This window comes from Pipistrellus hanaki (assembly GCF_964339955.1).
Source record: "Pipistrellus hanaki genome assembly, chromosome: 11".
In the NCBI taxonomy this organism is placed as follows: Eukaryota; Metazoa; Chordata; class Mammalia; order Chiroptera; family Vespertilionidae; genus Pipistrellus; species Pipistrellus hanaki.
Window position 1 is genome coordinate 42866466 of NC_140513.1, and position 13465 is coordinate 42879930.

At 34.4% G+C, this 13465-nt stretch overlaps 1 protein-coding gene across 7 annotated transcripts in view; it reads right to left on the reverse strand.

Moving 5' to 3' along the window:
* The window catches only part of RFX3 (regulatory factor X3), a gene marked incomplete at its 3' end in the record, with an annotated part of 272770 nt that overhangs the window by 67980 nt on the left and 191325 nt on the right, over positions 1–13465 (reverse strand). For all 7 annotated transcript variants that reach the window (XM_084899509.1, XM_084899510.1, XM_084899508.1 and 4 more), the window contains one exon: positions 3900–3974. In XM_084899509.1, the coding sequence (XP_084755635.1) occupies positions 3900–3974 (75 nt within the window). The remainder of the gene's footprint in view (positions 1–3899; positions 3975–13465) is intronic.

Consider the following 13465-nt stretch of genomic DNA (forward strand, 5'->3'; position numbering starts at 1 on the left):
TGCATGAATTTCATGCACTGGGCCTCTAATCTATATAATAAAAACCTAAGTGACCATGATGGCGGAACAATCAGAATGACCTGTTGCTTTGATGTGCACTGGCGACAAGGGGGCAGATGCTCAATGCAGGAGCTGCCCCATAGTGGTCAGTGTGCTCCCACAGGGGGGAGCATTGCTCAGCCAGAAGCTGAGCTCAGGGCTGGCGAGTGCAGAAATGATGGTGGGAGCCTCTCCTGTCTCTGCAGTAGTGCTAAGGAGCAGTGAGCTGAGCAGTAAGGAGCAGCGGACAGGCAGGCAGTAAGGAGCGAGGGATCCCAGACTGCGAGAGGGATGTCCGACTGCCAGCTTAGGCCTAACCTGCACAGGCTGGGCTGAGGGATCCCCCCACCCCAGTGGACGAATTTCATGCACCAGGCCTCTAGTGCATATAGAAGTTCCCAAATAAATGTACACATGATTGGTAAATGTACTTACGATACTGAAGGTAAAATAAGGCCCATTCCCTTCTACTACTTGTTTCTTACATTCATTCATTCATTCATTTAGCAAATACTTAATGATCATCTACTATGTACCAGACACTGTTCTAGACACCAGGGATTCATCAGTGGATAAAATCTTTACATTCTTGGAATTTTCACTTATTAGTATATACTTTCTGTTTGTCTATAAGATGCTACTAATGAAATAAATGTAATTATACTATCATTGTTAATAGAATAAAACATGGCATTTAGTGTAACCGTACTCAGTCATAGGTGTGACATCATAAAGAGTATAAAACAGACAAGTCAGACATGCTTTCAACTTGGATGATAACGTAATTATAAAAGTAGAGCAGCAATACCCAAGACTCTTCAGAATATGCTGAAAAAGGGATATAAAATTGAACACTCCACTCCATTGTCTCATGTGCAGAAATTTGAAAATCAAGTTGGGTTTTTCTGAGAGGGCATTATTTCTGATTTAACTCTAATAAGAATTTTCTGAATTAGTATGAATAATCAAGCGCACGAACAGAAAACAGGACATCTGTTCAGGTCCATATTCCAAAATAGAATGATTACAAACCTTGAGGTTAAGAAATCATGATTAAGATCCTTCTTTAGAAACTGATAAATATGGGACACAATTATCGACAAATTCTCTTTAACTTTTTGTCTAATGAAATTGACCCTTTGTAGAAACTGATCAGAGAACTACCGTGTTTCCCTGAAAATAAGACATCCTCCAAAAATAAGACCTAGCACATGGAAAGATAAGGCATCCCCTGAAAATAAGACCTAGAGCATGGAAAGATAAGGCATCCCCTGAAAATAAGACCTAGCGCAACTTTGGGAGAAAAAATTAATATAAGACACTGTCTTATTTTCGGGGAAACAGGGTATTACCATAAAGACGAATTCTTGTCTTTTTCAAAGAATTCTACAAACTTCAAATAATTCTATATCAGTCCTGTGCAGTGAGATAACTAATATATTCTATTAACAATATTTCATTTTAAAAATACCTCTGTACTAAAATTTTTCTACACAACTGAAAATCACCAATTAGGTTAACAGAATATAAAATACCCTTAGCCGGCGGTTTTCAACTAGAATGTATGCAATAGTTTACTCTGCTTGTTAGATAAATCTAACAAGAATTAGGAGCATTACTAACTTTCTAAGAACAGAAAAACAACAGGGTCTTCTGGGCTCCAGGAGAAAGGAAACCAGACTGGTCAGCAGAAACACTGATCCTTTATTCTTTACAGACCATCTGTAGAATCATTTGATTTCTAAAGAATTGTCTATAAACATGCTTTTAAATGAATGTAACTGTACCTCAGAAGTGTAATAAAATGAATCAGGACAGCTAGAGAAAGATTATTACTGCAATAGCAATATTTACGTCCACTCTACATACTGAAGTGACTATTGCAGCTGTAAACAGTTTGGAAGATCTGTCATGCTTGGTGATAAAAGGAATGAAGCCAAAGCATAACAGTTAATTGTTGTTTATACAACTTAATTTGCACATTTATTAATACTAAATATTACTTCATAGATTCTAGAAGAAAATAATAATTTCAAAAAACCCCAACCTATTTGCAAAGTTTCTAACAAATCAACAAATAAAATTATACAAAAATTCTTATGCCCACATTATTGTTCATGAAAATACTAAGAATAATTCAAGTTAAAATTAAATATAAAACTTACTAAACAATATACCTGAAATGAAAATGAAATGCGAATTGAATATCAAAGCACAACTTAGATTTCTGAACTTTCAAAAAAGGTAACTGGAAACATCAGTGTATTTTTTCCTTGAGTACCTGGATATTTTGACTAAAATTGAACAACAGTTTCACATGCCATTTTCAAACCACAAACACCAATTAGTCACTACCCCTCCCCCCCAAACACACACACACACACATTCATAATAACACAATAAATCAGTCTTTACACACAACAACAGACTCATGCTAATACAAAAATGACATACTTAAGAAATCTATTAAAAATTACACATTGCATACAAATTTCAGAAAAGGAAAAAAATTATTTTCCTTAAAGTATTTCAAAAAGAAGGGTCAAAAGTATGTTATAGTAAAAGTTATAGCTAAAATTTTCATTAAAAATTGCAGGCATTCTATTGGCTGCAAGTTGGCTAAAAGTTTTTATTTGCCATGATACTTCCTCTTGGAAAAGAAACAAGACAAAATATTTCATCTAAAAACAACTGTGTAAATACATAGCATTCAGTGTTGTGTTGGAATATAAAATTTAAATCTTAAAATTCAAATCTTTAAAAAGCATAATGAAAACATTTTCTGCACCATAGGTTTCAAGTTTACTGAAAGAATAATGGTATTTCTGAAATTTCCTTTTCTATTATCCAAAGGTTTTAGGTTTACCAAAAGAATAATTATATTTCTAAAATTTCATTTGGGTAATCTAATTTTGGACTTTCCAGTCATTAAATATTAAAGAAACATTTTTAAAAAAAATCATAATAACTTATCTCTAAATTTAAGTTGGGAGGGAAAACTAATTCTTACTATATTGATGTTGATATTAATTTAGCAGAAGATCTATCTAAAACATTTAATTCATAGGTCTATTTACTTACTAGTCAGAAATCATGGTAACAAAATAATTTTTAATTAGCATTTTCATTGGTTCCCCAAAATTTGAATGTTAGATGACAATGTTTATAGTTGCAGAAAACTATCATCATTCCTCTTGCACTTACCAGTGTTGTAATGCTGCTGAATCAGATAACAGTTAAAAGCTTCAAGAAATAGTAACACTATTCCTGTTTTGTCTCAAGTATTAGAAATGCATGGCTTATCTATAGCCTCAATTCTTCTTCTGGCCCAGTTCCACTTTTCTTTAGGTTTTAGTCCCTTAGCTTCTCTAAGCAGCTGCTTCCTGCCCATCTTACACAGTCTCTATGATAAGCAAGTCATTTTCAAACAGTTTACCATTGGGTTCGGCATTAATAATCTTTTTTTCCACTTAAAGAATATTACTGGACATACAAATAGACATAATCGTATCTCTGTCTCAGACGAGATAGATGCAGATAAACATTTGCTTCATAGTAAATAAATATTAAAATAGAAAAGTTTAAATGCTTAATATTCCCATTAAATTACATTTTACAAATAAAATAACAGCTTGTTATTAACTTGGAAATGTTATATTGGTATCAAAACAGTACAAAAACCTAGTTAAGCGATACACTCGGGACTCTACTTTTTAGATATTCCACTGTACAAAACAGTCATTAAGTGATACAGAAGTCATAGGGCTGAGAAAGGAAGGTTAGGAAGCAAAATAAATAAAACAAGCAAGCAACACATGCAGAACAAGCAAGAGATTAGTTTACAAGAAGAGGCAACTTACATGGCTGTTGAGAAGAGAGCTTCTGTGAGTGGACAGACCGTCAGACTTTTGCAGCGTCTCAATCGCCATTTCAATCTGATAATAAATGTCATTAAAAAAAAAAAGGGCTCAAGACAAGATAGTAACAAAAGGCTCACCAGAGAACTTTGATAGACTTTTAAAGTTCAATTTATCCTTGAATGGTGGCAAATGAATACCTCATCAGAACTGTGTGCCCACCATCTTCCCATACCCCCAGAAAATAAAATAAATATATGCACACTAATAATAAGCCCACTTACAAAACTAAACCTTTTTTTTTTTTTTAACCATTCTCAAAGTATAATCAGAATGGAGACCAAAGGAGCAGAAACTCCAATGGATTTTTCCAGCAATGAGAAAACATTCTTGACTTTCATAAATCAAGATGAGGGACTGGAAGCATCTTTCTAAATTGTCTCCCACCTGAAGAATATGTAATTTCTGTTCTATCTCTCATAAAAGAAAAATTATGGTGCAGATTTTAACATGCATTAGTATTTTAATGCAAATGTGTGAATACACCTTCATTAATGTTCAAAAACTACTAAATCTATCCACCCCTCTCTTAACTCTGTATTAAAATTTAGAAGTGGAGGGTCATTAGCATGAACAAAAATAAGATGAAATCAGGGTGCCTACATTATGCTTTAGGATGTGGTGGTGAGGAAGAGCTATTAGAAATTACAGAAGAAAAGAAACATAGAAAAGAAAAATAATTCAGAGCCAAGAAAGAAAAGGGACAATCACAGATTTTATTCCATGTAAACGTAGCACACGAGCAATCTAACCCCTTAATTAAGTAGTAGGTGTCAATGATATGAGATGTGCTCCCAATAACTTCATATTTAAAAATATCTATCAGCTTCTTCTATAAAGTGTGTACTATAATTTGGTTCTGAACACTCTGTATTTGGTTATGAGGTTATATTAACGATATTAACTAAGTTAAATAAATATCACATTATATTATTTAAGAGAGAAAATTCGTATCATTATTTGTACCATCTGATCAAATAAACAATTCAATATAAGTAGTTATAAAAATATTTAATGCTTTAAAGTAAAGATAACTTATTTATATTTCCATTGATTATGGAAATTAATGATGCCTTGAAATGTTAATAAACATTTCAAGGCATCATTGAAATAAAATAGAATGGCAACATCTATATCAAAGTATTTTTTTTTCAAATTTCAAATTTCTTTGTGGTGGAATACTTTATATACAGATATTCAGCCTCAAATATTCATAAATTTCTCCTAAACATGAGACTTAATCATTTTAATTTAATTTTATATTATTTTCAAAGTGACTGGTTCTTCATCTTCTTACCTAAAGTTAATGAAATGTAATATTGAGGGAGAATGTTAAGTTAGAAATTATAGAAAAAGTAATCTTAAAATACTTTTATTAATTCATAAGATGTAATACTGTATCTTAGTCTACTGTTAACATTTTTTAGATCACAAGATTAAATAAACTGGCTTCTAAAACATTTCTCTCTGCCAAATGGGATGTTAATATAGTTTATCATTAATACTTAAGAATAACCTGAATAAAGTGGTACTGCGCAAGTGAAAGGATACAATACAGGAGTAACAGAAATTTAATGAGTAAACAAGCATTTTATTGATATGTTATACTGTAAAATTATAAAGAATCTCTTAAAAGGGCATCAGTAAATGCTCTTCTTTTAAAAGAGGAAACATTTTTTAAAAGCTGAAATAACTTTCAATCACTTCTAAGAAGCATTTGCCCAAAACATTAATTTGCCAAAATACTTACAGTTTCATGGGAGTTTGAGGGAGAAAATTTTGAGGTTAGATTTTATTGTACTAAATAAAAATAATATTATCTGTATCGTATAATTTTATGCATTTAGATGAAAGGTCAAAACTATCAGAAATATAATAGCTGAGCAACAATGAGAGAGAAATCCATGTCTGGGTTTATTAATCACAAAGAGCACTTATTTTTCTGAAGAAAAGAAGTTAGATGATCTGCTTCTATTGCTAAGTTGCTACTCCACAGCAGTCTCAGATTTTCAGACACTCCTAGAGGGCCAGGTTATTAGGAGGTGTCCCTCTCATTTCAGGTCAGCATTTGAAGAGCTTTGGAGGAGTTATAAAGTCCAGAAAATACTGTGGTTCAAACTGGGCTCCCTAAGGATATGCCGACTTTCTAGAATTATTTGGACAGTTAGAATTTTGGTTCCTTGTATCCCTTTGTAATAGAGATTTTAAAAATGGAATCTTTCTGGTGTGGCTCAGTGGTTGACCAAAGACTTATGAACTAGGAGATCAGGGCTGGGCACATGCCTGGGTTGTGGGCTCAATCCCCAGTGTGGGGTGTGCAGGAGGCAGCTGATCAATGATTCTTTCTGATCATTGACGTTTCTACCTCTCCATTTTCTCTTTCTCTGAAATCAATAAAAATGTATTTTTTTTTAAATGGACTATTTCTTTTGGACGTAGAAATATTCTGCCCTAAATGACTTAGGCCCATGCTGAGTTTGGAAGGGAAGGAACAGAAGAAGGAAACATGGAAAGGTAGGACAAGCAAGGAATAAAGGTGGAATGAAGCAGAGGACACAACCCATGTGGAAGCTCACAAGAGTCAAATACCCATGAGTTCTCTGAGGCATTAATTGGTCCCAAAAGAAGCTACAACATTTAGTGACCACTTAGCTAAGAATTTCTGAAAAGCCTACAAAAATACTTAACATGTATTTATCATATTTAGTAAATGAAAACATTGAAGAGAATTCTTATCTCATGAAGGGATAATAACTCATACATTTTTTAAAAAAGGTTTATTACACAGTGACTGTATACCCATCATATATAACACAGTGTGCAGGGAACAGGATAAAATATTCACAACCCAAGGATATTATAATCTAGCAAGAGATACAGGGTATGGCATATGTACAGTGGTGCCTCGCATAACGAACGCCTCGCACAGCGAACTTTGGACAGGTTTTTCATGAAACCATCGGCCAAAAAGCAGAAAATGGATGAAGATGTGCAAGATTCGGTAGACTCTACTTAGTCTGTCTTAAAATTAAAAAAATGTGTGTTTTTTTTTAAAAAAAAATTATGTTTTTAGATGTATCTAAATAAAAATATGTCATCTTAGCATATTTTTTTATGTCATCTTAGCATATTTTATGCTACAGAACGAATTATTTTTTTTAACATGTATTGTTATGGGAAAACGCGTTTCACATAATGAACTTTTCGCATAACAAACTTGCTCCCTGGAACGAATTAAGTTCGTTGTGTGAGGCACCACTAAATGTGTAATTAAACAAATAAAGCCATATGTGTCAAAAGTAAAAGAATAGTTCAGACATGTAGAAGAAAATGGAAAACTTCTTTATGGATTAATTTTTGAGGAAGTCTTAGTCTGCTTCTGAGGATGTGATAGAAACTGACCTCTCTACTTATAAAAATGTATAAAAACAGTCTACAAAATTTTAGATTAATTTTGTTAGAATTTATAGACTCCCCAAATTCAGAACTCAATGCTTTAAAAGATGGAGAACTTTCAGAAGTGGGGGGTAGGGCATTGTAGAAAGGAAGAATAGACTCAATAATGCTGGGAGGCAGGAAACACAGTTTGGGAAATGTCGAGGAGTCTAGTTTGTAGGGTGTGATTTATGGGAGTGGTGAGAATTGAGGCTGAAATAACAGGTTGGAACTAGTTATTGGTATGTAGGAGTCAGGAAAGAAGAAATGTCATTAAGGTTTTAAGGGAAGTGTGGGATTTCTAAAAATGTTCATCCTATATAATAAAATACTAATATGCAAATTGACCCAATGGCAGAATGACTGGTTGCTATAATGTGCACTGACCACCAGGGGACAGAGGCTCAATATAGGAGCTGCCACTTGGTGGTCAGTGCACTCCCATGGTGGGAGCGCTGCTCAGCCGGAAGCCAGGCTCACGGCTGGCAAGCGCATCTGCAGTGGCAGGAGCCTCTCCCACCTCCATGGCAGCACTGAGGATGTCGGACTGATGGCTTAGGCCCGCTAGCTGTCAGTAGGACATCCCCCGAGGGCGCCTGGTCTGCGAGAGGTCACAAGCTGGGCTGAGGAACACTCCCAACACACCGAATGCATAAATTCCATGCACCAGCCCTCTAGATTTCAGGTAAAGTCAGAAGGGTTTTATTAGGTATAACATACCATGCTCTGCCAGCTGAAAGGTTAAAATGTGTAAGTCTGAATGTACCCAATAAATGTTTGAATAGAATCTTTCAGAGGACAAGAGTATGAGAAGAGATTAACATCCACAGGAATGTGTTACGGAAAGTGAAGGCAAAAGAGAAGTTAGAGGAACAATGTAAAATCAGGAAAGAAGAGTAAAAGTGAGGCAAATATTTGACCTACAGTTATGGAGGATTAGTCATCTGTAATATTCCAAATATGCATCATGATTTTCTCATATATCCTCTAAGGCAGTGGTCAGCAAACTCATTAGTCAACAGAGCCAAATATCAACAGTACAACCACTGAAATTTCTTTTGAGAGCCAAATTTTTTAAAACTTAAATTTCTTCTAACGCCACTTAAATTTTTTTAAACTTAAGTTTCTTCTAACGCTCAGGCAGTGGTATTCTGTGGAAGAGCCACACTCAAAGGGCTGAAGAGCCGCATGTGTCTCGCAAGCTGCAGTTTGCCAACTACAGCTCTAAGGAAATGTTTCTAATCTCAACAAAGATATTATATCACTGTAATTTTATATAATAAAAATGATTAAATTACTAGATTATCAGCTAGTTAGAATTTAAAAATGATTCAAATTCAAGAAATACATAGGGTTGTTGTTTTCTCCACAATAAAAATAAATCCCCTTACCCCAGTATAAAACAACTTATGGTGCTTGCTACAATAATGGGAACTACATCATACTAGTCGATTTTCATGAGATTTCATTCCATTTCAATGAACATAAAAACCCATTTGTATACAAGGTGCAGTGTTAGCTCTGTATGTGAGTATGAATGTTGAGAGAGAGATAAAGAGATAGAGATGGAGAAACAAAAGGAAGGAGTGAGGGGAGGAGGAAGACAGAAATGTTTGCAAAGATATTTAAAACAGCCCTGTCAACCAGATTACAACACATAACCGCCCAAGTGGTAAGAGGGACACAGTGTATCTATGCATATATAAGGAATGGTCTCTTTCACTTTCTCTCCTCTAAATGACTAAAAGGAAGCAGAATGAATTAAATGATTAAGTATTACTAGAATACACAGGGAGGGAAGGAGAGGAGAATTACTTCTTGCTGGTATGGTGAAAGAGAGAGAGAGCACGGGTAAGTAAGGTGGGTCTTTAGCACAGGACTGACAATGCGGGGCATTCCAATAGGGGCCCGCTGGTGAATGTTTTAGGCAGAACGAAGAAAGGCACAGAGATAAGATGGCAGGATGTAAATTCAAGGAAGAGTAAAATTGGCTGAAGGCTCAAGTTCCTTTAGGGATAGGTAAGATAGACAAAATAAAACTTTAACTAAAACAATAACTTCAATTAAAAAGTAAAGTTTTGTGTTGTGTTTTCTTAAGAGAATAAAACACTTTTGGTAATCTTTTAGAAAGGGAAAAAAATCTGACTTGATAGCACTTTATATATTGATGTGGGGAGGGTAAGAATCTAGAGACAGGAAAATCACCTTGGAAGCTATGGTAAAGGTAGCAGTGAAAAGAAGGAGTGAATAAAAATATATTTTTGAATTACAGATTTAAAGCTGGGAAATTTGTGGTAGAGAACTTGGCAGTGCCTTACTTGAAATGAGCACAAGAATCTTTATTCCATTACTGTGCAATTATAACATTTCAAATACACCTATCAAACACATTGACATGAATAGATTCTAAAATGTTTTCCTTTTCATTTCTCTGCTGCATGATTTTTAATCTAAGAATACTGATCATCCTGTTATTGAAATCTCAACTCTCCTGCAAACTATTATAATCAGATTAGCAGGAGGCCCTGTGACAACCTGAAAGACTAATTTGAGGCCCCAGTGATATCTGTCTTGCTGAGTGTTGCTGCTCCATTTTATCTATCTATCTATCTATCTATCTATCTATCTATCTAATCTTTTCCTTAGATTCTTTACATTTTTTAAAAAGTCCTTTTGCCCTTTTCTATTTAATAATACATTTTTTTATGACTAAAGGATTCATGGTTTGTTTTTGTTGTTTTTTTTGCTATTAAAAAGTTGGCATGGTAAACAAACATTTTTCATTTTATTTTTAAACTAATTAAGCTTTAGACTATGACTTTATCTTGGGTTATTTTTTTAAGTCAATTTTCTGAACTAAGCTATAGCATTCAGTTGTATCTCTTACTAAATATTCATCCTAAGACTGAGTTGCCAAAGATAAATACATCCTCTCCACGATTATCTCATGTGAGGATAAATGGCGCTTGGGAGTTTAGAAGGGTTCATGATGATCCTGCACTATTGCCTCATAATCAGATAAGAAGCTGTGGCATCTTCTCTGAGATCGAATGGTGGGATGCTCCATTTGAGATGACATGTTTACCCTGAAAAAATAAGCCCTCAAAGCACTGAGATTATTGGAGTGGGTGGGACTTAGAAATTTCCTATGTGAAAGAGCAAGTAAGAAACATAACCATCCAAGCCACGATAGGCACATGGCTGCTTAAAAATATAGGTACTGCCTGATCGGGATGGTTCAGTAGTTGGAGCGCTAACCCATACATCAAAGGATTGATCCCTGGTCAGTACACACACACAGGTTGGGGGTTCAATTCCTTCCTGTTCAGGGCATGTGTGGGAGGTAAGTGATTAATGTTTCTCTTTCACATTGTCTGTCTTTCTCTTGTCTATCTGTTTCTTTCCCTCTCCCTGTCTCTCTAAATCAATGAAAAACAAATCCTCAGGTGAGGGTTAAAAAATAGTTAGTCCTTTCTGGAAGATCCTTAGGAACTCATTTATGTAAATCTATGCAAAGGCCCAAAGAGAATATCATATATGTGGACAATTAGCAGTATTATCTTAATGTAAATACTGATCAGTCATTCCATTACATGCTAATAAGACAGAAGGAAAAGAACAATTATATCATTTTATTCATTGTCTTTATAGGTCAAGGCATATTTCTCTTGACTCTGAAATGGCTCTTTAATCTTTTTTAAATACTAAAGGTCAAGATTGATGTATTCAACTACCATTATAATTAAAATTGGTTTCATGGTAAAAACAATTTCTGTTCTAGAACTATTAAAGCCATTTTAAAATAGAAGTAATGCTATATGCCTGATGCCTTATAAAGCCTTTCTCATTTGATCTGCACAGCAACTCTGTAAAATAGGAAAGGCAAACAACATGATTGCCTTTCCAAAGGTTGAAAAAGTGAGGCTCTCTGAAATTGAGGGACTTTCTTTAGATTACATAGGTATTAACTATGAGATTGGAATCTAATATTTATTTCTCTAAATTCAACATCATTTTCATTTTATACAAATATAACATGAATGTAAATCAAGTAGAAATACAGCACATTGTTTTAATAAAACTATCTTCTGAAGAGTGGCTTGTAAAATTAATACTTGCTAAACGATTTACTACTAACAAACAAGATTTACTTTTTAATGGGCAAGGGTTTAAATAGAATTGATAAGCATAATTTTAAAATGATTTCAAAGTGGTCAAGTTACAAGGCAACAAAATTACTTGAATGGACAGTTAAATTTTAATCATCATAAAAGTAGTTATCCTTAATTTATAATGCTGCATTTTCTTACTAATATAGGTTACTTTGTTAACCTCACCAGTTACCACTTTCTTAGAGAAACAGCATTTTGGTTTCCTGCTGAAGGAGCAGCAAATGCTTTGGAGAAATCAATGAAGAAAATACACTTAAGACTGAAAATTTCCTTTTGGGTAATTTCTCATCTAAATGCTAAGACTTTACATTTATTTTGCATCTGAGATCTCAAGTCAGACAAATATTTCTATTTGGCAGCTTCTGTTCAGAAAGGGTATCTGTGATTGCTGACATGAGCCTGCAGTCACTACCCTTCCTCCTATTACAAATGACAGCTTCCCCTGGGAAGTACTATGTGTGTGTGTGTGGGGGGGGGGGGGCAGGGGGGGGTGAGGTGGGGAGAAGGGGGAGGAATTTCCTCAGGAAGTACTTCAACCAGGAGCACCAAAGCAAAGAACACTTTCACTTTGCATTTAGTCTGTATAATCACTGTAACGCAGGTTTTTTCAAACTTTGGTCCTAGAAAGTTGTTGGAATCATCTGTCACTTGTTTCAAATGCAAAACAACAACAAAGCAATGGAGTGTCTGCAGCCAGGTCTCTCCAATATGTATTGCAAATGCTTTGATCACCACTTCAATGTGTCCAGGGCATTCCTTTCAGAATGAAAAGTGCAATCTATTTGTGAATTATGAAATCAATTATGTGGGTCCTGACAAGCATGTTTTAAAAATTAATGATGTCAAACGGAGAAAAAAATAATCAGAAGTCCGTTCACACACTATGGATAATGTATTGTTTCATGGAACGTTGGTTTCAATCATGTGTATATGAATGTACATGTGCATATACAATACATAGTTACACACCAGTGTGCGTGTGTGTGTGTGTGTGTGTGTGTGTGGATATATATATATATATATATATATATATATATATATATATATATATATACTTATGAATGTATGCATGTAAATATGTATATGAACACTGGGTCACAATGTAAATATATTTTTCAGTGTAGGTTGTAGCCCGAAAACTTTGAATGCTCTGCATTAAGGAAATTAATTAGTTCCCTTATAGTCATTGGAACCCTTCTTTCAAGGACTATAGGTGTCTCTGGGTCACAGGCGGCCTGGTAATGTAGATAGAACTGCCCCCACCTAAAGCTAAGGCCCTCAATATCACTCTGTTTTTTAATTTGTATATTCAAATAATATATAAATCAACATATAAATACACCTTACTCCACAGCAATGTTGTAAAGAAGCTTAACTGAGAGATTCAGGATAGACTGTTATTCTAACTCTTAAAATAATTAGAAATTCTCGGAAAACATATCTAGCCAGCTTTGCTTTTCATCTCAGCTTGAACCAGAAATTAGCTAAAGACAAAATCTTAATCTTCCTAAACATTTGTAGTTTTAGATCTTACAAATGTTTAACTATATGAAATCCTTCTTAGTAATTGATGATCTGATGACATCTAGAGAATAATTTTAAATTATTATTCTTTCAACCAGAAGTTTTGGCAATTTTGTACCACCTGAAATGATTGTAAAATATTTATGGGAAAATATTTGGATAAGAAACTAGCATAAAAAAATTGAACATGTTCTGAGAACATTTGTTTTAAGTTAGCGTAGTGAACCCAAGGCTTGTTTTGGGCTTCCTCTGATCATTCTGTAGAGCCCCAATCCCTCACTCTCACCAAGACCCTATGAGACTGGCCTTATCAGTGCCTATGATAAAACTATTTTCTGACACATCAATTGCATAAGCATTCAGGACTAGATTAACCCT